Below are 23,383 nucleotides of genomic sequence, written 5' to 3'. Positions count from 1 at the left end.
ACTGAATAAATTAATTTCATTTGGAATTTTTGGAGTGACCTTCTGCTCACCGATCAGAGGAGATAAAATTCATCACAAAGACTGCTTTGGGAGAGTATTTTTTATTTTCTAAATAATAAAAGGAGATAAACAATAAAACTGCATAAAACTAGTTTGTCAACCTTGGTGATTTGGAAATAAACATAAACCTAGATGGGAATCTATGAAAGTTTTTAATGAAAGAGGCCGGTTTGGTACTTTGCTAGTGGCAGTGTTTTCCACAATTTTATTTCGTCAAAGAGACTGCATCAAGTTTTCACATTTCCGTTGTTAGCGTTTCTTCTTCCTGCTTATTACAAATAAGAATATAATTACTTTTTAACCTTTCTTGTTTTTCGTCTCCGCCAACAGATCAATTATCCTTATACATGAGAGAAATGAAAACAGAGATTTTCGCTTGTGTCTGACGTGAGACTGTCTGTGTATCAACTACAAAACTTCTTCTTTTCTTTTTTTACATCCTCCTCTCCTCCTTACATAATTTTCTTATTTTTTTTTTTGTGAGATTTTCTTTTACTTGTTTTTAAATTTCTTTTCGTCATCTATATCCATGAACATCACATGCACTATTACAAAATGACCTGCGTGTGTCTGCGTTTTTAATAATTGTTATTCAAGATTGATTACCATTCGTCGCTTAAATACAAGAATCGATTCGTAAGCGGGTACTTAGAGAAGAAAAAACAAACCAATAAATCTTACTCATCATAACAAGTTTGCAGCCTTTCCTATGCTCGAACGCGAAAACTTCACTGTGAGAAAGAACACGCGGACCCAAATTTTCATTTTTAGATTTGCCGTTATTTGCTCCAGGTCTTAAAATAACTCTTTTCAAACATATTATGGTGTCATGGTTCTCTCTGTGGAAGGGTTTTCAGGTTTCATATTAAACAAATGAGCGCCAATAACACAATTAATGGTGAATAGATTTTTTGTTTCAGTGAGTTTTCGAAAGGCTGACATGGATTTTATTGCTATGACTAGTAACTAAGGCAGAACATAGTTTCAGAAACTTTCGACTGCGTTTTTACATTTTTAAAATTTTCAAAAAGACTTGGAATTTTTAACTAAATATATCTCGTTTTTCGGGGGGCATGAGAGTAAAAATGGCGTGGGATGAGTTTTGATGCGGCTTTTTTGCTTTCCCAAACACATTTTTTGGCGCTTACACTTAAGAATGAATTTTCATTTTTTTACTTCTTCTATAATTTTCTCCGTCATCACCATCTGCTCGTTTACCGTTAAAGATTTATTTACAAATTAAATACCTCGCGTAAAAACTAATAACCCTTCCTTAAATAGCGTGGAGTAACTTAATAAGCCTATTGTTGTTTTTCTTCTTTTACATTCTCTCTTTCTTGCCTTTTTTTATTTAAAAAAACAATGCTTAATTAATAATTACACGAATTATTCTCCTTAGAAAATTTACTCGCTTGCTTATGCAATATCCTTTTTTCTCTTTTTGTCACCACTTAATTAAACAGTTCATTCGTCTACTTGCGCTGTGGACTGGAAATTAATTGATTAACCCTTTCCGTGCAACACACTTCTTGACAGACGTTATTTGTAAATAATTGGATAATATTGATCTGGCTTTTAAATAATTACTTTTGGAAATTTATTCTCTCTCAATTCCTCCCGCTGTCAGCTATTTCCACACAAAACTTTTGTCCAGCAAAGTAAAAAAAAAATTAATAAACAATTGTTTGGCAAGAGATCATCACTCTGCCCAGCTTGCTTTCTTTCCATCCTTCCTTACAACAATTTACCGAGTGTATGTACCAGACATTTATGTAAAATTTCTTTTCGCACAAACTAGAATTGCGTCGGGGGTTGGCTCCTCTCTTACCTCTAGGTCAATACAATACAAAAATGCGTCAATTTGACTGATCACGCCAATCGCCCTCTTTCGCCCGGCATTTCGGACGTTGGTCCCACTAGCAAGAATTTTGAGCCACCAATTAGTAAAACACTCCTAATCACAAATAAATGTGAACCAGCACACATTGCAAGCCAACCCCACAAAATTTTGAGTAAATAAATATGGTTAAATTTTCAAATCATGGTCCCCCTCATTCAATCAATTTTCCAGCAATTGAATTCAGAGCAGTTGAACCAATCGGTCGATTTTGTCCAAAAATCTTTCAAAAGGTGTCAAATTTTAAAAATATTGCTGGGAAGTGTCCTAAATTTTTGAGTTCTGTGACAACCAGTGTCAATTAAATATCATTCATCCTAATAGAGGTCAATGTTGGGCTTTGAACAACCAGTGTTTTCAAAGTGGACACTTCCCAAGTTACAAGCAATCGATCAGCACAGCTGATTTTTCAAATTACAGAAGACTATTTTGCATAAGATCAATTTTGATTGGGTACCAATAAATTGGTACTTGTATATAAATGAAGGTTTCACGCAAGTTACACATTCCTCGTCGATTCCAGCGAGGGACCGAAGACTTACAAATTCCATTCTTCTTAATTTGTAGGAAATTACACAGCTATTAACAAATCATCAATCAAGTACTATTGCGATTTTTTTCCATCCAAGTTCGAAATGAGAGTAATAGTATTGTTATCGATTCACAGCTGCTCAGAAAGCATTCTTCTTCTATTAGCCACACCACTGGACGCTTTCATTCGACTTCAAACCAAAGTAACGCAAAATTAATTAACGTGATAATTATCCATCTGGGTCGATGGAGTTTGTGACGGAAAGATCAAAAACTAACAAGAGAATTATATCCACTGTGAAGGAACATTGAAGCGCTTTTCGCAGCCGAGGAAACTTTCATCAACTGTTGCAAATCCCAACTTAAGTTTCCACAAACAAATTTGGGGGAAACAGAAATTCTTTGAGCAATCGGTAGTCATTTGCCTGCAGAGAAACTCAAATTTTTATAGCACACCACTGGATTGAAAAATCAGGCTAGAGAGAAAACCGCTAGGGCAAGTTCATAAAATTTATACTCTTAAAAAAAAAGAGTTTGGAAATTTCAAATTCCCAAAAATAGGTTTAAGAACCAAAATCACATGTTTGTTAATTTCATAGGTGAGCAGTGGGTGCTAAAAAACAAACCAAATTTCCAATAATAAGCTGACAATGAGAATTCTCTGCGGGTCTTTAGACTCAGATTGCTAAGAGAAGATCTTGCTTGGTCACTGGCAGTCGTTGAAACTTGTGGCAGCTGACAAAAATCACCTCTTCTTACCTATTTAGATACGTAGTTCTCTTTTTTTCTCTCTATGTTTTAAACGCTAATAAAACTCCCTCACTCAGTCACTCGTCGGTAGCTCACATTTTAACACTTTTTCTTGAAACTCTCTTTCTCGGCTTTTCATAATAAATCGCATAGATTCATCTTCTCGAGTAGCATTACGAACTACGGTTGTAGAGTCTCTTATCTCTTCTGTAATTAAATATTTTCTGTATTTTCCATTTGAATTGGCCAACCTCTCGTTCAGTCGCATTCTCTCGGCTCCATTCATTTTCTCAACATTATTTTTTCTTTGTTCATCATCTACAAACTCAACACGTGTACGTTTACGGACAAAGGAATTTTCTCCGATATGTGGTTGGCAAATACTGTCGCGTCTCACCACAACAACAATTAAAATTGTATCGTAATAACACTAGGGCTCGCTCGCGCCTCCCTTAGTATAAGAGGGGCGGGGCAACTGCATTCTCATCATCATCAGCATGTGTCGTGTTGTGTGTTTATGTGTGTAAGTGTGTGTTTATGTATGTATGTGTGTGTGAGAGAGTTTGGGTGGCGAGTGAGTTGGAGCGAGAATGAGCGGCACACACTCACTCGTCCTCATTTGTCTCATCATTCATTTGTTGTGGATGGTGCATTGTGAGTTGGTAGGGGGTGATCAACAGCCGTTGTTGCGGAGCGTCCCGACGCAGCCGGGCGCCCTCTCACTTGCTGGACGAACTGCCGGACGCGTCGCCGCCCGTCGTCCCGCCACCTCCGCCAGCACTGCTCTTGTCACCGGCGTCGCGCATTTTGTCCACGTAGTCGGTGAAGATGTCTCGGAATCGCACCCAAGACTTCTCAGGGATTGTGATGGCAGTTCGGAAGTTTGTTTTCACCTGGAAATATTTCAACAGTACAGTTTTCAGAAAAAGAAAAACTGAAATCTATATGAAAATAATTCCAAAGAGGCCAAATTTAAAAAAAAAATCCTTGAATTAAAAAGCTTATTGGCATGAATATCAATAAAATTGACTTGCAATTTCTTTTTATCAGTTTATAATTATTAATGAAACTTTGTTTTCCTTTCTAAATAATTTGTATTTTACTCACCTCTGAGATGCGCATGTAGATTCCACGATTGTTTTGCCCAATGTCAAAGTAAAAGTTTTTGTTCTCAACACGCATGTGTCTGCCTTCGGGCAGCTCTCCTTTGAAGCCACCGTCATCTGTTCCGAACTCTTCGAGCAAATCTGTGAGTGCGTCTCTGAACTCGATCATTCCTTGTGCTGGAATCGCGATTTGCGACCTTGGCCCTCCTCTTGTAATTGTCTGTGATACCTAATTAAAATAGGTTTAATTATTTTCATTATAAAGAGAATTTTGTTGTGATTTCAAACCCTGAGAAATCGTCCACGAGAGTTCTCCTTCAAATCCAAATAGTATCTACGATTATCCTTAATCATCATTTCAGACTTGAGTTTGCCATCTTCTGGAACGTTTTCCGGGTTTGGTGGGCCCAGTGACGAGTAGAAGTCACTGAATGTGGAAAGGTGGTCCCGAAATTCGGCAGCTGTGGACAGGGCGAGGAAGATTTGGCTTCGGCGGCCATCGGCCCAATCTGAACAAAAAAGAAAATACTTCAGTTAAGGCAATGGAATTACGGAATTTTTATTTCACCTCTGCTACTTTGATGAATCGACCTCTTCTGTTTTGTTTGACATCCAGGTAGAACCTTTTGGATTGTATCTGCAGCATTTTGGTGGCCAACTCCTGCTCCCCCTGCTGCTGTCCACCTTCAACAATTCCCAGGCAAATCCAATTAACATAAACAAAATTTTGGTTATGTATTTGAATCAGAATAATTTTCTTTAATAAAAGTCAAGACTGGTAAGAAAGTTGAAAATTGCGTCAGGCTGCAAAAATGTCGAGTCCAGACGGGTGAAAATCAATACGCGCGCAGCTGCCACTGCTCTGAAGAGGCTGGACCAAAAGTTAAATTGTAAAAAAAATCCAATTAAAATTTACAATAGCCCATGAACAAGCTCAACTGTTTGCAAAATGAGAAACCCCCAAACGCCAAGGTAGAGGTTTAACAATCAAGGCAGTTTGTAATAGTTTTCCTAAAAAAATTTATAATTTATTTCTACTTTCAAATTATTTTTTGCCAAATTAATACCGTCATTTAAAAGCTATTTAAAAAATATCTGATTATGTAAAACAAATTTATACTTAAATTTGATGTGTTAATTATTATTAATTTCAAAACATTTATCCTGTAACCATCTCAAAAAATTGTTTTTCTGGAATAACTTATCAAGCTTCCTGCTTCTGAATAACCTTCTAATTTTTTTTTATTTCTTTAATAAAACTGAATTTCAACAGGTTAAGGTAAATATGAAATGGAATAAAGTAATGATAAACAACAAAATAATAAGATATATTGACATAAAATGCCCATTTTCATTTTGTCGTTACGATTAGGTAAGGAATTTTGTGATTGTTTCAATAATGAAAAACTGTTTAACGCTCTACTTTTATCAACTAAAAAGGAAAATATCTTGACATTGCGCCAAATTACAAAGAGAAAAAAATCAATAATAAATAACAAGTTTCACGTTCAGAGTGAGCATTGGAAACCGTTTCTTTTTTATCTTCAAAGTATAAGCAAAATTCTTGCCAATGATGATGAATTTTTGTCTAAATATACACAATTCCCTCCCAATTTTTCTTTTACTTGTTTTGTTAAACGGAACGATGCAAGTTAAATTACAATAGAAAATTTTTATTGAAAAAAATTTCCTTGCGATGGAGGAATATATCATAATTTTTCCGAATTCGCACTCGGATCGAGGTGGGGAAGCGGCGAGCTTTGATTCTTGCGGAGGGGGAAGAAAATCGTCGATATCATTTCGCCTAATGTAATCCGGGGTAAATTAAAAAAAAAAGAAAGAAAGAGGCGAGAACCGCATCCACCGAGAGAGAGAAAGGGTTGCGCGCCAGGCTGGCGTTGCGAGGGTGGCCCGCCGGCGGATTCGGGAGGGGGAGGCACACGCACAAATAATAAATCCGCCCGCCCTGCTCTCTCGGTACTCGCAGCCGCCGCCGCCGCTGCTCTATGTAATGCGAAATTGCGAGTGTGCGAACGCTAGTGGTGGGGGAGACTAGACGGTGAATGACCTCGGTGCAACTCGCACTCGCGCACGGCGCTTGCGTGCCCGAAAAGTGGCATCTTTCTCGTCTTGGTCGAGATGATTGTGTATCACTGGGTCCTTCCCTGGCTGCCGAGTCTGTTCACCTCAGGCACGTGCCCGCACTTCTCGGCTCCGCTGGACAAACGAGGGCCACCCTTTTGTCCCCAGCGCGTTTCGACCTCGCTGAACGCTTTGTTTCCGATTAACGTGCAAATAATGAACCCTGGGGTCGACAATGACCAAAATTGGCTTTCTTTTCAAAAAATGACACGCGAGGACAAAGGATTCGTTCGGATGAATTCGAGCTGCGGTTTTGTTCGAAAAGGCACAAAACGGAGGGTTTTGGCGAAAATGCAAATTGAATCGTTCAATAAACTCGTAGAGTATGAAAATATCACGGAAAATTTGATTTACAAAAGTAAAAATAAAAAAATATGTTCAGACGTTGAAATGGAATATCCAAAAACTAATGAAAAAAAAAAATGCAAATAACTAAGTTACATTTAAAAATGGATTCAAAATACATTTTATATTTTATCTATCAGAGACGATTATAAAATTGTAATCAGCAAGAAATTTAATACACCAATTATATGATTCAATGTCAAAAATGAAAAAAAAAATATGCATGAAATTTAATGAAGGATTTAATTTGGTTTATTTTTGATAAAGCCGAAATAAATTTAATTATTGGTTTAAATTTTGACTAATCGCCCTTACGTGGAGTTACGTTACGAGTCACGAGATATTTGGGACAAAAACCTTAATTCCACGTAAAAGCAATTAATCAAAATTTAATAATTTAATTATTTTCCGTTTCGAGTGGTTTCTTTGGGTTTTAAACTCTCAAAATAAATTCTTTACAACAATGATGGTTTAAGTTCCAATTTTGAAATGTACTTTCCATTAATTGCCAAATATGGCTCCTATTGATTTTTCTATAAAGAGTCATTAATGTGAACTTCCGAGCCTATATTTTTGATATTATACCAAAGAAGGAAAATGTGGTAGATTTTTGGTACATTAATTTGGGTACAACTTTTCTTGTATTCAATCGAGAGTCAAAGAACAAAATCAAATAATATATATATATTATTTGATTTTTCTGAACCAAGCTAAATAATAGCTCTTCGGATTACTTTGATCGCCTGCAATGTTTTGAAGCAAAATAAAATTTAATTATATCACATCATCGCAGTAAGAAAAAAAATTGACTCCCGACATTAGTTTAGTAATAACTTTTTTGGCACTAGCAAAATCTTATCTTTCCTAGGTGTGGCAGAAACACTTTCGCCACCAAGATAATCCCCCGAAAGTTCTGTCTCGCAGAGCAAATAATTGTTCCAAGCAAGGCTCACCGCGGAGACCCCGTCTCAGTTAAATTATGCAACCGGCGCGACAGGCGTGACGAGATTTCGCCTGGGTTGCCTATTTCGGGCAGAAATTCCTTTAGCTCAACTGGAAAGGGTGGCGGATGTGCGCGCCATTCCTTTTCGAGCGCATCTATTCGTTCGGATAGCTTCTTTGGCACACACAAAAGCGCTTATCTCGAGGAGCTTGCGTCGAAAAAGGCCAAGCTAACGAGCGCTTAGATCTCTGTTTTGTTTTGGACACTATTTCGGGCCGTGTCAACGCACTTTTTCAACCTTGAGCCCTATTAATAGAGCGTTTGCAAAACCGCCACGTGGGAACAGAGGCCGCCACCCGGAGCAAAATCAGAGCCAGGGGCGAGCCGAGAAGAAGAAAAACAAACAGCCAAAGCCGGCTAATTATTGCACATCAAAGCAAATTGTAAATATTTGAGTTAAAAATGGTTGAATAACAGCATCTCAGCAACACTGATTGTAATTAAATAAATAAATTATCAGTAAAATTTTGACGAACTGCAAACACACACTTAATTAAAGGGACTTTTTGCAATCAATTCCAACATTTTTTTGAAATCATATTAAATCTACAGCACGAAATTTAATAAATAAGAATGTTTTTCTCATGAACACAAAAATGAAATGGATTACACGCAGTCTGACTCATTATTAAAGAGCTGAAATAAGGCTGCAAAAACTTATAAAAAAAATTTAATCAAACGAAACTTTCTCAAATTTAGAGCCAATTTCTTAAAAATATATGTTCCTGATTTCAAATGAAAAATTTCCTTTAAATTTTCTTTCACACTCTTTACTACAGAACTAGCAAAACGGTGGTTTGTTGTGCCGTGGTAATTTCAGTAAACACAGCAAATTTAGCGTCATGTGAATTCAAATTCCAAAGCTTGTACAGAAATTAGGAAAATTGGCCCGGTTAATCTTGCATCAAAAATTTACAAATCAATATTCAAATTTGCAGTAAAAGAAAAAAATTTTGAAATTTTACCAATTTGAAATTAGAAATTAGAATTAGAAGCTAAATTTTATGGGAAACCAATTAAAACCATGTTACCAATTTACTACGACTAAATAAATAAGTAATTAATTAATAATTAGTAAACCAGAATAATTTTTAATTGAATGTCATTTTAAAAAGATAAGGCTTTTCATAATTGAAAAATTGTTTTTATTCTAAAACGGCTCAATTAGGGTCGCAGACCGTTACCAAAACTGGTATTTTGTTTTTGAATAAAAACAATTTTTAAAACGAGGAAAAAGCCCCATCTCTTTACTTCTATGATCATCTCCTAAAATGTCAATTTCTTCGAACAAATTTATTTTATTCTTCATTTTAATTTTGAACTAAATAAAAAAAAAATATTAGAATCTAAATCGTCTCCAGCTGACTCTAACTTAACAAAGAGTGTGGAATTTAAGTTGTAAACAAATTTATTTTTGTTGATGTTTATTGTTTTTGACTCGGCAGGAGGTCATGTGAGGTCAAGCACGGGGGCAACCGGGCCGTCGACCCTGAAGTGCAGCTGGGCCGCAGTGAGAAGTGCATCGCGCTAGGCCCGCGTCTCTCTATCGATTGCTCTCTCTCGCCATTCTGCACACACCGGGCGAGTGCCGAGTGAGCTTCGGACTGACCTACTAAACTGCCAGCAGCACACACGTGCGGGCGCTCGTTCGCCAGGCCGCGGTTCCCACAAGCCTGGCCCATTTGGCCGCCGGAGCGGACACCGGCCCCGAAGGGGTCTCGCGCCTGCCATTTGGGGCAGGTCACACTTGAAAGAGAGAGCGGAATCGAGGTCAATGTCAAGGCGGCCAGAGGCATAGACAAGACGAGAAGAGGCCCTGCTTCCTCTTCCGCGCCACTTGGCAATTTTTCGGTCCTTCTCTCTCGAAAATGCAAACGAGATAATAAATTAAGAGGTTACTTTATTAAAAATTTTTTTCGCATGAATTTTCTTTTCTTTTAAATTAATAAAATTCCGAGGTAGTTGAAATTTTGTAACCAAATTTTGAGTAGCTTTAAATATTAATTGCAAAATTAAATTAACAATAATGATAATTATGGACGATTTTTCAGAAGGATATTAAAATTTGCTTAGAGAAAAATAAATAGATTGTATTGCAATCCAACGAAATTTGTTAAAAATGTATTAGTTTATTATAAGTAATTATTATAAAATGTTTGCATATAAAATATCGTTAAATAAGCCAAACCCAAAATTCTGTTTCTAGAACTTTATTTTAATAAAACTGGTTGAGATTTTTTAGATATACGGCTTAATTATTCTCTCGATACTTTGGTTTTCGTTGCGCCTTCCTTCCGAATATTGAACAGTTTTATTTTCATAATGAAGCGATGTAAAATTTCTGCTTTGTAGGCAATTAATTAAAACATGCCGAGATAAATTTTCTCAAATTTCTTGCTAATAGGAATTTCCTTTACATGCTAATATAATTTTCTGAAATATTTGCCTCCTTCAGCAGGAAATTCATGACTTCCTCGTTGGTTCTCTGATAATCACGAGTCTAAAAAACGAAAGTTGATAAAAAAAAGTTCCTTGTTATTCTGATAAAAATTTCAAAATTTCAAGAGTGCAAACAAACAAAGCGTTACATGAAAAAATGTATAAATTAGATTCTTTTCTACTTTTTTTTTTTTGAATAAACGATAAAACGAAGTAAATTTAATTTCAGTAAATTTAAATTGTCACTCTTATCTAAAATTAATATAAATGAAATACATATTCTTTAAAAAAAATTTTATGTTTCAAAGATTAATTTCTTTTATTTCTACAATTTTATATAATAAAGGCACGCAGAATTTCATGAATGTTTTAAAATATTTACGATGAAAAAAAAATCAGTTATGTATGCTTAGCTATATTTTTTTTTTAAACTGCAGCTAATTTTTTATTGCCAAAAATATTACTATTTAGCTTCTTTTCTTTACTTATTCAATTGCAAAATCGGTCCAGAAACTTTTATGAGAATGTGGCAGGAATAAAGAAAATTTATTTTATCTGTGCGAAAGTTTGCCAATCTGTCGAGAGGTTTTTCTCTAGCTCGCATGAGATTAGCCTAATTATGCTGAACACGGATCGGTCATCTGTGCGGCGGCACCGCGCGCTATCGATTTAGGACACTTACCAGACTCGAACTCTGAACTTCCGGCCCCATCGATCCCGCTGTTCCGGTCGTATTCTGAAATTGCAAAAAGGAGTTTGTTTAGAAGAAAAAAAGTATAATTTAAAAAATAAAATGATAAACAATTCAACGTATGGATTAAAAACTGTTAAAAATATGCCATTGGAAAAGCTCGGTCGAGTACGCGAAGAGACTTTTTATGTGAACCGGCAATGCAGTATATGTGAGTGGAATTGCAGCTGCCAGCTGATCAACGAGAACCGGCAAACTCGGCATGAAGAGATCGAGTAAAGAGTAAAAAGGGAGAACAACCAAAGCAGATCAAAGCAAAATAACATCGACGTTTCTGGTTAATCATTCAGTCGATTGATGCACTAAATAAACAAATGATTTGAACATTTAAAGTAAATATAATCTAGAAAAATTCAAAATTATTGCACGTAATTAAAAAAAAAAAACAGTTTGAAATTAAACAAAACTTTTTAACAGAAATTTTGGCGATTGAATAAAAAAATATAAAAAATATCAGAAATAAATTTATTTAATTTCATTTTACTCAAAATTTCACAACGTGCAAAATAAGAACATTAAAATAAATAATTTATTAGAATTAAAAAAAAAAACAATACTTTCAATTTTCCAAATTGATTTTTTTTTAAATTGATCGATGTAAATGGGAGGACAATGGCAAGAACGCCCTCCAGACCCCTAACGTATGCAAACCGCGTCTAGTTTCGAGAAATCGATTTTTACTGAAAGTGTGTCAAACACGTGTGTTTTGAGTTGCTGCCCGACGGACGTCTGCAATTTTCAAAATGCTAATTACACGGCGCGCACCAATTTGATCAACCGGAACGCGAAAATTCCACTTGGTTGTGCACGACGAGTCGACGAAAACTTTGTGAGAAAAAAAAATCATTAAAATAAATCAACAATAGATTTTTTTAAATTAAGCAGGGTAATTAATAATTAAATAATTAATTGTCACAAACAATGTATTAAAATTTCCAAATGTTTTTGTACGAATATTAGAAAGTACATTTTTGAGGAAAATCGCGCCACTTTCAACTTTGCAAATCTTGGTGAATGCAAAAGAAGAGAAACTCGCATCGACTCGGATTTGGGGCCCCTAATCAAGCTGCAAGACGACGGCCTCCGCCGCCTCCAGCACGGCCTCCAGTGTGCATCCCGGGCACTGTGGAGGCGGCTGGAGGGCGCCGAACGACTGTCAGTGGCCGCCAGGGGCCCGAGAGGCCGCAGAGGCGGCCAGCGAGGTGGCCTCTGTCTATGGATTTATCGGCGGCAGAAAGCGCGGACGGAGGCGGCCAAGGGCGGCCTTCGGAGGCCCGAGGTGGGCGTGTGGAGAACCGGCGCGGTCATCGACCGCAGAGGCGGCCAGCGGCCGAAACGCGGCCGCTCAGCGGCGGCTCGGCCATCTTGTCGCAGACAAAACAGAGATTAATGCGGGTCGGGGGCCGGTGTCGGGGGCGGCTCGCACGGAGGCGGCCCGGACGACACACTCACCGTTCATGCTTTGGCCCTGCAGCTGCTCGTCGCCACTCTCTCGGTCCGACATTATTTGTTTCGAACCCTTCTTCTCGTTGCCACTTTGCTGCTCTTGCCACCGAACCCCGATCAAAAAGCCGCAGAACAGGTCCGGTGTCTGCAGCGGAAGTTGTTGCGCTGGCGGCTGCTCGTCTGCACGTCTCGGCGGCTTGCCCGGCTCGCGGCAGACTCCATGTTAAGTAGATCCCTCGCGGAGGGAATCATCGCGGCGCGCGCCAAACTACGAGCCGATCCTCGATTGTCCCTATACATTGTACTTTTTTTTAACAAATTCGCACATTCTCTATTAATTAATTTAATTAAGAGCCCGTGTTGCAACGCAAACCATTATTAAATGCAAATAAATGTTGATGATCAACCGTTAGTGGAATGCTTCCTTTTTTTCGATTGTCAGTAAGATTGCTTTTTTCCCCTTATTATTTTCTTTTTGAAATAAAATAACTAGATGCACAAATGAAATGAAATTTTCATTTTTAACCAATAGGAAGCGTTAACGTTGTTAGGACAAGTTAATCAAAATGTAAAACACTCGTCATAACTTAATGCATAAATATTTTGTATTTCCTCGTCAACTGTAATTAATTAAACTGTCAAGCTTTAAGTAAAGTCCAATTACAGAGCACATATATTCACTATAAATATAATTATTTACCACACAGAAAAATCAAAATTGCACAATTTAACAGTAGATATACTTACAAACATATATACTGACAATAACTGCAATGCTAAAAATATGTGTAAAATTTGGTCCTCTAAAATGGAAAGAATATTATTTATTCCAACTAAATATTTGCACGCAATGGAAGACAATCTATAATACTTTGAACACTTGGATAACGAGAGGAACATTTTGAGCCTAAAACATTTTTCTTCACATTTAAAAATTCATTGCCGATTGTGGACAAAAGTTTGAAAATTGTTAAATCAATTGATGACAGGTTTGGCAGGAGAAATTTTTTGTCTATGGAGTGGCACCAAGATAAAAATGAGAATATTTATATATTATATCCTTGCGAATCACAGTTGCTCAAAAACACGCTGAAAATATACTGTATGTTGGCACCCTTTTAGCACTATACATGAACTTGCTTCCCAATGCGACTAGTGACTGACTAAGGTTAAAAAGGTTACAAATGGTCTGTCGGAAATTTTGTGACTGGCTTTTTAGGAGGTGGCGTTGGTGGTCGTTCATCATCTTCGGGTTCTGGAGGAGGAAGCTAGACAATTTCAAATCACATTACCAATCAAATTAACATATTAAATTTCAATATTCACCTTCTTTCTGACCACTTTTGAGAAATTGTTTGGAAGAGGAGGCTTTCTGAGCACATCCTCATCATCTGGCAAATTGCAGTAGTCTGGTTCTGCAGCCTCAACTCGTTGTTTTGCAGGCAACGGAGGTGGAATGTTGAAATCTTCTTCGCTGGCCGTAGAATCGGTTGTGACTATAAATACAGCCAAAAATAATTATCCTCTTTTAAAAATTCCCAGACTTTGATCTTACCTATAGAATCACGATTGGATCCATTTTTGCTTGGTGTAAGGCTGAGAGTCGAGAATCGCATTGTAAAAGAGCCACTGTTTGGTCTGCTCAGCCTTTTTTCCTTTTCCACCTCCGATCTACATCAGATTATATTAATTAAATTCAACGGTAACAAAAATTGACGATTTATTTTACCGGAGAGGCCGTTTCGGAGTCAATTCCTGCCTCAGCTCAAATACTGGCGGGGTTGTGCTGCTGCTGATGGGTGTTGAGCCTTGCTGAGGAGATGAACCTTCATTTTCTGTGTACCACTGAGTTCCAGGGGATGGAGGTATGGAGAGCGTCGAGGCTGAAGTTTTTCTTCTACTTTTGTCCTTATCTCTCTTCTTCTCTCGTTTGCTGGGAGAAGCAGAATTTGGCAAATTACGCGGGAAGAGTTTTTGTACTGGTGTGGATGATGATGATGCTTTCAAACCAGAGTTCCTTTACAAATACAGCCTGATTAGGAGAAATAAAAAACAAAACTTTTCAAACAAAAAAATCATGCGTGTAAGATCCAGAAAACATATCATGTTAATTTTAACCAAAGAACAAAGAATCGCGTAGGAAAAGCAAACTCTTAAAATTGTAATAAAAATGGGAAACTATATTTTTTTAATTTTTTATACTTCAAAATTAATAAAAATAAATAATAACTACTACATGCAAAAAAAAATATTCCATGCAGCACAACAAAATATTTAAGAATTTCATCAAAATTTACCCAATTTTAATAAAGAGTTCTGAAGAATATTTGCATCAAAATGCTCAGAATTATGGAAACATGGCGTGAATTATTAGTTGTTGCTGCTAAGATGGTTATTTAGGAAAGAAAATAGATTGTAGGAACTGAGTTTAGTTGTTGAGACAGAAGCCGACGAAGAAGTGGCAGCGATGTTTGTTAGTAACCCAGCTGGAGTTGTCTGAGAGGTGCTTCCACTGTGAACACAGCATGACCACCCTCAATTTCACCTTTCAAGTAATATAGTGTGCAAATATAATTTGGTGTTGACTCCTCATGCTGAAATCTATCAACTATAGTCAAAATCCTCTATTGCCCATATCTAGTGTGTATTTCATAACCTTTTGTAAAAATATCAAAAGATAGGCGTGCCAAAAGCAGAGGTTTTAACATTTTCAACGAATTCGCAGAAGCAGCTATAACATGCGACGTACCTGCCGAGAGTGCCCGTGTGGAGGTTGGTAAAGCTCTTCGTAAAATCAAAGTTGGTTAGATTTTTTAGATTTGACCTGGTGAGACTGGACACTCTGGACCTTTGCGTGGTGGCCGCTTGGGCGCCACCACTTGTGCTGCCTCCACCCTGGGCGTTAGTGACACTGATTGAAACGCCAGCACCAGCCCTGCGCGTGTCACAGCCACAAAAATGATAATAAAAATGAGACATGCATATGGAAGGCCACCAAGCTAACATATAAAAAGCACCAGACCAAGCTCCACATATTTAAATTAACAACAAGCATGCCTGCTGCTGGAATGGAAATTTGAACCAAATTCACTTACTCAGCCAAGAGGCTCACTTCAGACATTCTGCTAGGCAGTTCACAGATGGTCGAGGTACGTGAAAACTGCCGACGAACCACTGGCGCTGAAGAAATCAGCTGTTCCAGCTGCTGATCACATTTCTAAAAACACACCCAAATTGAAAAAATAACCACAATGTATTTGCTTAGAAAATACCCTCTTTCCGTATTTCGACTCAACCTCGTCCTTCAGTAACACAAACTGTTCCTCAATTTTCTGGTGAAAAGGCACCATGTCTTCTGGAACGAGTCTGCGATGCAGATCCAGCCCAATTTCAATTACTGGAATCTGACAGGCCATCAAATTCTTCAGCATGGCGATGCCAGTTTCTTGATCGGGGTTGGCCTCCAGATAGTCTCCAGTGAAGAATGCTTTTTCGTACTTTTTGATTCCACCGTTCACTGCAGGCTCAACTACTCCGTTCAGTTTCATACTCAAATTTGAGCAAAGTTGAGTCGGGTTGTTAGCATGATACACAATCAAGTCTCTTAAACTCTGAAGAAAAATTATTGACGCCAATGGTGACAAATAATTAATAGAAATTACCTTGATACTGGCCTCCATGTCCTCTATGGCATTTACAATAGGACTAAGGTGGTGCGTTTCACAGCTATCAACAGGGAACCAGTGCAGAATTCCTGGAAATGACTCCTCTGTGGTGAGGACTGTACGAGCCAACCACAAGCTGGCAAACTCGTTGTCCGGGTCCCGCGGCTCTTTGTGGAATGGACGAGAGTATCGGAACTTTCTGACTTCATTCACACGGTAGAACTTGACAATCGATTCATTCACATTCTTGCCTGAGAAGTTGTACTCGTTTTCATTCATTACAGGGTCAACTTTGTTGATTTGCAGATCTGCACAAAAACTTTTAAATTTAAGGCCACAAGTTTATAAAAACAACTTACATTGCTTATCTGACTCTGTGATATCCTCTCCAGGTGGTACCAACTTTTTCATCAGTTCTGCATTTGGAAACTGAAGTTGAGTGCGACTTGAGAAGTCACTAAGCCGTTCGTATTCTTTCCCTCGGTACACATACACCTGATATTGAAAGATACTAAGATAAAATTTATAGCAAAGTAAGCGTGCCTACCTTGTTCTGGAGAAAACTTGGAAAGCCACGACCGTAGAATGCAACCCTGAAATATTCAGGTTCTGGCCGAATTTGCTCAATGATTTTTTGGTAGAAAACAGCCATCCTTTTGTGCAACTCGCTGAGCTTGACATACTCATAGGTTTCCTGCTCATATTGCACAATAAGCTCCTTGCAAATTTCCAGAGCACACTCCCACATCTATAGAAAAAGTTAATTTAAATTTTTGTACAAAAACATAAATGGTTTATAAACCTTTCCGCGGTCAAAATTGTCAATCATATCGTTGTAAATTTTTTCCTTCAACTCGCGATGAGTTCTGTGCTCTGGAGAGCGACTACTCCGTAAGAGGAGGGAGGTTTTGCTATTTGACCACAACAGCAGCTTGCTGTGCAGTTTTAGTGTGTAGGCTGCTTCGGTGAAGTTTTCACACTCCAAATGCAGTTCATATAGTTTGTTGACGTAACGAATATACATTTCTTTGCGGTTGATTTGATTATAGAAATTCTAGAGATTTAAAATTTAGATTTTTGAAATTATTTTATAACAATTACTTTTACCAGAACATTGACAGTGCAACTCATTCTGTTCTCTTTGTTTTCTTCTGTGACTACGTTTCTATACTCCAGCAGACACTCCATTAGCTTTGTCATAGTCTCAACAAAGTGCTGACCCTATATTTACCAAAAATGAGGACTTGGTAAAAGCATACGCTATATTTCTTATACCTGGATACTCATAGTAGAGTGACTCTTGCTCAATTCCAAAAGAATACTATTGAACAAATCTTTGTACTGGTGATCGCCTTTGCCCCCTTCCACAAGAGAGTCTAGTTTTGCAATCATTTCATCCTCAAACTGAAAATTACAAATTGCATTAAAAAAACCCACATACACAATTTAGTTTTTAAATAATCACCTTGCAAAAATTTGCTTTGATTTGAGAGGAATCCTTCTTAGTATCCATCCTCATAATGTTATCCTCCTCAGACTTTGAAGAGTAAAACTCGCACTGCATCATGTCAAAGAAAATAGGAATGGTCGCTTTTCGCAGTTCGACTTCTGGAATCATGGTCATCTCTAGGAACGGCCCAACCAACTCAGGAATGAACTGAATTTTGTGCGATCCTGGAAAATTAAATATAGTACTTTTATGATCAAGGTCCATAAAACAAACCTAAGTTGAACCACATGACTCGTATTTCAAATGCCGTCTCTCGTCTCATGTCTTTGTAACGACTGATTATCCGTGCTCTTTTGTTGGCAGAAAAGCTGTCCAACTGCAGTGCTGGCTGCGTCAAAAATGCTATAGCACAGTGGAAAAAGTTGTTCCAGACTTGTTTCTCAAATTGGTTTGTGAAGTAGTCGCGAATGTTGTGAGAAAAGTATCTCAGGGATTTTAGGATGACACTGGAAGTTATTTAAAAAAAATTAATTTTCTAAAAAGCACTTTACAACAATCAAACCTGTTTTGTAGCATTATCATATCACACCAGTCGTTGGGGTAGACCGGAACAGAGACCAAGTCCCTAAATGCAGAAAGTATTTCCATCAAGAAATCCAAAAGGTCAATTCTGGTGCTGAAGTGCTCAAAGTACTGCTCAAAATGATTTGGCGTCATTTGCCGAAAGACGGCAATCATGATTGACACAAGGGATTTCTGTAAAATTTAAAAAAAAAAAAATCAGTTTTTGCATAGAAGACGAAGATTAAAAACATACATTCAGCTCATTTTTCCTAGGCAGTCTAATTGTAGTTTGAATCACAGTCCTCAATATTGTTTGCATGATCAGAGTTATGTCATCCATTGTCTGACCAGCTTTCTTTTGGAACAGCAGTTCCATAAGATCACTCAGAATTTGGACACACATCGACATCTGAATTTAAAAACCTGTTATAAGTGCCTAGTCGACTGAGAAAATATATTAAAGAGCCCTACACCTAACACAAGGTGAATTATGTGGTTAACAAAAGTACAAATGACTGTGAAAAGAAGTGCAAAATTTTTTGACAAGAGTTGTTTTGGTCAAATTAATTTGGTACACAATTAAAAGTGCACAATTAGTAGCACAAGGAAAGCAAATTATTGGATTTGACAGTTAATTGAAGGAGAGGAGAGGCTTCTTTTTCCGAGCACAACATACCTCATCCAAAATTAAATCACCGTCACCGAGTATATTTTCTTCAAAAGCGCCAAGCACTTTGGCAATCTTGGCTTTTGATCTGTTTCTCGACTCTAATCCAAAACGAGCCTGTGTTTGTTAATCATAGAGATGTGAAATGTGATATCAGGTTGGTGGTGTGGTTAGTTTAAAAAAAAAGACTCAAAACACAACTTCAAATTATAAGTGTGCAGTTCGTGCTAGTTAGGAGGTAGGCATGCTCAAATCAAAATGCTCATCAGGATAGGTTTACGCAAGGCAAAAGCACTACAAAAATGAAGCAATTTATACCATTGACTTCAAATTATAATCAGCATAAAAAATCTGAAGAAAAAATTAATGAAGCTGTTAAATAGCCCAAAAATGCATTTCTTGTCAACACCCTACCTCATTACTGTTGTCCAGCATTTCTCGGACTTGTTTCAAAATGCTCGGAAGCAAAATTGATCGACACTCTGGGTCGAGAAACAACTCGCTGAGGACAATGTCCTTCAGAGTATACATTTTCTGTGTAGCAAGGTGAGTGCCTTGGAGGCTGAAGATCATGGAGAGAAGCATTTGGCTAACAAACGGGTAAAATAAGATTTTTGAAATTCAACAATATAAAATGACAAAACCTCAAATCCGTAGGGCTGAAAACTTCAAGAATGTCTGGAATAGTCGTCGGTAGGTATTTGAGGCATGACGCTTGGTGAACCACAATGTGCTTGTTGGTGTAGCTCATCAAGTTGATCATGCTTTGGAGAAGACCCCGCAGAGAGTAAGAAAAGTCCTCCTCCCCTTGTCCTTCATTGAGCCTGAAAAACCTAGTGTAAACACTTATATCAAGTATATATCTTTTTAAATTACTCAGCATGAAGAATTCTTGAGCGAACGATGAATTTGATAATGTACTGAAGAGATTTCATGGCCCTGTGCAGAATGTCAGAGTCCAAGTTTGCTATCTCTTGATCTGCTTCGTCAATGTACTGCTTCAATACGTGCATCAATTTACTAGAAATAAAATATGTAAATTTTAGAGGAAAAGAGAATATTTCAGTATAGTTACTGATAGGCCAAAGTGGCGCTGAAGCTCTCCTTGATGTAGAGATCAAGGACCGGCTGAAAGTGCTGGTATTTACCACTAGACACAAGGTTGATGATGTGTAGCTGCCAAAAGAGAGGCAATGCATTAGAAATTCTTTTTCCCAATTTTGAACTTACAAGGCACTCAAAAACCATCTTGTCATACATGTCAGAGTCTGAGTTTTGCATCAAAATGTTGAATAAAGCGTCTAGAACATCTTGCAAGAATTTGACTATTTCCTCTCCATCCACTTTCATCAGTGCTTTGAGGCTGTCTTGCAATTTTTCAGGTTGACCTGCCCATTTTAACAGGCCAAGAAGATCAACTGCATAAAAAAAAATTATTATTTCACACATATTCCGATAAAAATATTAATAAAAGATTTGAAACTAAAAAATACCATTTTGTGTGAGTTTGGTTGAGCAAACATTTGTCTGAATAGTCAGGTTGTCTTTGGTGCTGATGGAGAGTCCGCTGATCTGTGGCTTTTGTCCTTCAGCAAGGTCACTTTTTGTAGAAGGCAATTTCAAGTAGCCAAGATCAGATTCGTCAAACTTCTTGTGGTCTACCTTGTAAACCAGAAGGTCGTGGACTGTGTCAGGAAGAGTTGTGCCATTGTCTTGCATTAGTTTGACATACGAGATGGCATAAATCTTCTCCGACTTATCTTTGGCTTCATTTGAAGATCTACCAGGAATATTTGTTTTAGCTAATACAAATTTTAGTTTAAATATAAACCTGTGTTTGAAGTAAAATTTAATGTGACAAGATTTGAACTCATCAATCGGGACAGCAATTTTCAACGTTTCAAACCATTTTGGCTTGTCTTCGTGGTAGTAAACTACGGACCTGTACTCATCTTGAGGACTAACCCCAGCTCCAAGCATAATTACACCCTGTTTGTGAGAGGGTCAGATGAATTGTGAACAGCAAAATTTTATGAAAAATTACCGGGATTGACTGTCCCTTCTCGTTGCAGACTCTGACTGTAACTTCAACATTTTTGTCTGTGGATTTGCTCCCTCTGGAAAATTCACCACAGACCAAGGTGAGGTACAAATCATTCCTCACGTCTCCAGGCAAAATTATTTCCGGGAATCCCATTTTCCGAGCAATGGCAACAGATCCCAAAACAAGGTGCGGATTTTCTTCCCGAACCTGCATATGTGAAATTCAGTGGCGCAAAAGATAAGTAAATCAAAAATCAAACCTGTTTTAAGTCTCCATGCAGCAGTTTCAGACTAGTCCAGAGGCCTTGACCCTTTGGTTCTTTTTGATTCATGTCTTTTCCAGCTAAAATTTTCTTCAGCGTTCCATCTAAATTGTCTTTGTCCCCACACCTAATGAGGAAATATTAAAGAATTTTCTGGTCATTTAATTTTTTTTAACTCACGGGGTGAAAGGCACAGGTATGTGCGTATCCTCATTTGTCTCGATACCTCCTTTCAGATACAGAGTAACGTCAAGAGCGGCCACTCCGCAAGGCCTTCTAATGCAATCAGTCAAGGCGGGCGTTTTTCGTGGCATTTGGGACGCCCGCTTTATGTCCAGTTCTTTGGCCTCCATGGCACCAATTCGGACTACGAAGCAAACTAAGTAGACCTTATCGCGCCGAAGATCCCTCTGGCCTAAATCCTATGTAAATCAAAATTTGAATGAAATAAAATTGTACTTCAACAAAATTTACTGTAAAAAGGACTCGGAGATTGTTGATCTGGTCGACGTCCTGAGCCAAGCCTTCCCGGCTCCACCTCACAACATAACTCTCAGTGATTGGTTTGCCCTCTTTGGCGTCGTACAGCATCATGAGCAAGTCGGCGTCCTCAGTCATTTTGCAGACAAAATTACGTATTGACACAAAAAATATGTGCGAATGGTGTGTGACTACTTTGTTGGTTTTTGTGTGCGAACCCTACAGCAATTTAAATAATAATTAATTTTCAAAACGTAAAGGTTAGTAAAATTATTTCACCTTGATTCTCTTTGTGGCACAGTCATGATACATGTACAGTTGGATTGCAGAAGTAAGCATTGGATTCAGAATGTTTCCCTGCTCGTCTCTAACAACCATGTCCAGACCAAGGGTGCTTTAAAAAGATAATCAAAAATTGTTAAATATTTTTTTTTAAACTTATTATTTACTTGTTTCCCAGGTCAATTTTTGAGGTTACCAGTTGCTTTATGTCTTTTATTTCATCCACTGGCAGGTTACCAGAGAGTATCTTTGTGCGGCATCTCATTAATTCCAGCATCATCTTCTGGATTTTCTCATACTCTGAGTGTCGAGTCTGATAAAATTTAATTAGCTACATTCTAAGTTTTTTGATTGCAATACTCACAACATAGAGTTGCTTCCACAGAACACCCCATTCTCTGAGGACAGCAGTGATCTCCAAAACAATTGGAGAGTGATTTGGCACTATCATCTCAACGGGTCTATAAATTTAAGATACAAAAAATTAATTATGGTAGAAGTTCATGATCAGTACAATTGGCATTTCCTTGAAAGAATTTTGATTTTGGGTTGTTTGCTGCGGTTTGATTTTATCATAAATCGGGATATATTGTTTTTCTTTAAAAATCTCAAAAAACCATCAAAGATAGACGGGCTTTTCATTCAAATTTAATTATTCAACAAAATTGAATTCTGTCTAAGTGGAAATTTACCCTGACTTGTCGACGACAGATTCGCGAATCTGTATAAATGACTTAGGAAATATTCCATGGCAGTCTCTGTTATTGGCGGTGCAGCCGAAATACCACTCGCCACTCTCCTTGATAATGTACACAGCCTCTCCGACTTGAAGTTCGAGGCAAAATTTGCCTTTCTCTTTAAAGTTGAAGATTGCTGAAAAGAAAATAAAAATGTCACATCAGTTATCAAAGACAAAGATAGAGTGAAAAGGGCGTGATTTCGTTTCGAAACAATTCAGAAGCCTGATTGTTGTTTATGTGTTGCAAACTATCATTTGGCTTTTAATAAACGAGAGCACAGACCAAGGGGACACAGGAAGATTAATAATTATTTTCGATATGCGCGTAACACGAGGGGAGTTCCCTAGGCACATCCTGGTCGCAAAATAACATCCATCTTACTCGATACGCAAGAGTCAATCAAAGTGAACTGCACGAGTGATAGATGGTTGGGCTAAAAAATTGCACAGCACTGCGTTCGGAAACTTCGGAGGAGAGTCAATTTGCGATAATTACCGATTCCGTATTTGTCTCGTTCGGAGACAACCTTCCATTTCGTCATTTTCAGCGAGTTTAGAGATGCATTGGAGGAAATAAAATGAAAAAGTCACCACTTCCTCTGAAATGATAAAAACACTGCTCTTGTCCTGCTGCTGCTATTTATTTGTTATCATCAGCCCACCATGGAAGACCAAGAGCCCCACCATGAGATCACTCCTAGTGCCAGGAGCGCCGGCGCAAATCTGAACGTTTGAAATCAAAGCGGGAAAGCGGCATGTT

General features: G+C 37.8%; 2 protein-coding genes across 2 annotated transcripts; both read right to left on the bottom strand.

Annotated features, from left to right (window-relative positions):
* Positions 1-229: 229 nt before the first annotated feature.
* LOC132204265 (transcriptional activator protein Pur-beta) lies at positions 230-12,672 on the bottom strand. Its single transcript, XM_059632661.1, is given in 6 exon segments — positions 230-4,131; positions 4,346-4,573; positions 4,633-4,853; positions 4,897-5,028; positions 10,956-11,009; positions 12,477-12,672. Coding segments are annotated over 6 exon segments (861 nt in total). The 5' UTR covers positions 12,529-12,672; the 3' UTR covers positions 230-3,957.
* A 378-nt stretch (positions 12,673-13,050) lies between these two features.
* Positions 13,051-23,314, bottom strand: LOC132204276 (dedicator of cytokinesis protein 1). Its single transcript, XM_059632676.1, has 34 exons — positions 23,120-23,314; positions 22,577-22,757; positions 22,249-22,345; positions 22,052-22,197; positions 21,882-21,996; positions 21,597-21,821; positions 21,303-21,544; positions 21,120-21,249; positions 20,861-21,067; positions 20,648-20,805; positions 20,310-20,596; positions 20,047-20,234; positions 19,892-19,992; positions 19,693-19,836; positions 19,461-19,640; positions 19,231-19,405; positions 18,826-18,933; positions 18,403-18,558; positions 18,148-18,341; positions 17,859-18,091; positions 17,601-17,809; positions 17,411-17,539; positions 17,243-17,356; positions 16,938-17,189; positions 16,683-16,883; positions 16,495-16,630; positions 16,133-16,443; positions 15,743-16,081; positions 15,566-15,687; positions 15,220-15,405; positions 14,200-14,487; positions 14,026-14,141; positions 13,797-13,966; positions 13,051-13,738 (listed from the first exon to the last, which is right to left on the bottom strand). Exons 1-34 carry the CDS (start codon positions 23,163-23,165, stop codon positions 13,649-13,651), a joined length of 5,976 nt encoding a protein of 1,991 aa, XP_059488659.1. The 5' UTR covers positions 23,166-23,314; the 3' UTR covers positions 13,051-13,648.
* Between the last annotated feature and the right edge of the window lie 69 nt (positions 23,315-23,383).

This window comes from Neocloeon triangulifer, unplaced genomic scaffold (assembly GCF_031216515.1).
Source record: "Neocloeon triangulifer isolate White Clay Creek 2 clone unplaced genomic scaffold, ASM3121651v1 ptg000022l, whole genome shotgun sequence".
In the NCBI taxonomy this organism is placed as follows: domain Eukaryota; kingdom Metazoa; phylum Arthropoda; class Insecta; order Ephemeroptera; family Baetidae; genus Neocloeon; species Neocloeon triangulifer.
The sequence above is the reverse complement of the archived record's forward strand: the minus strand, read 5'-3'. Positions and strand labels throughout refer to the sequence as shown.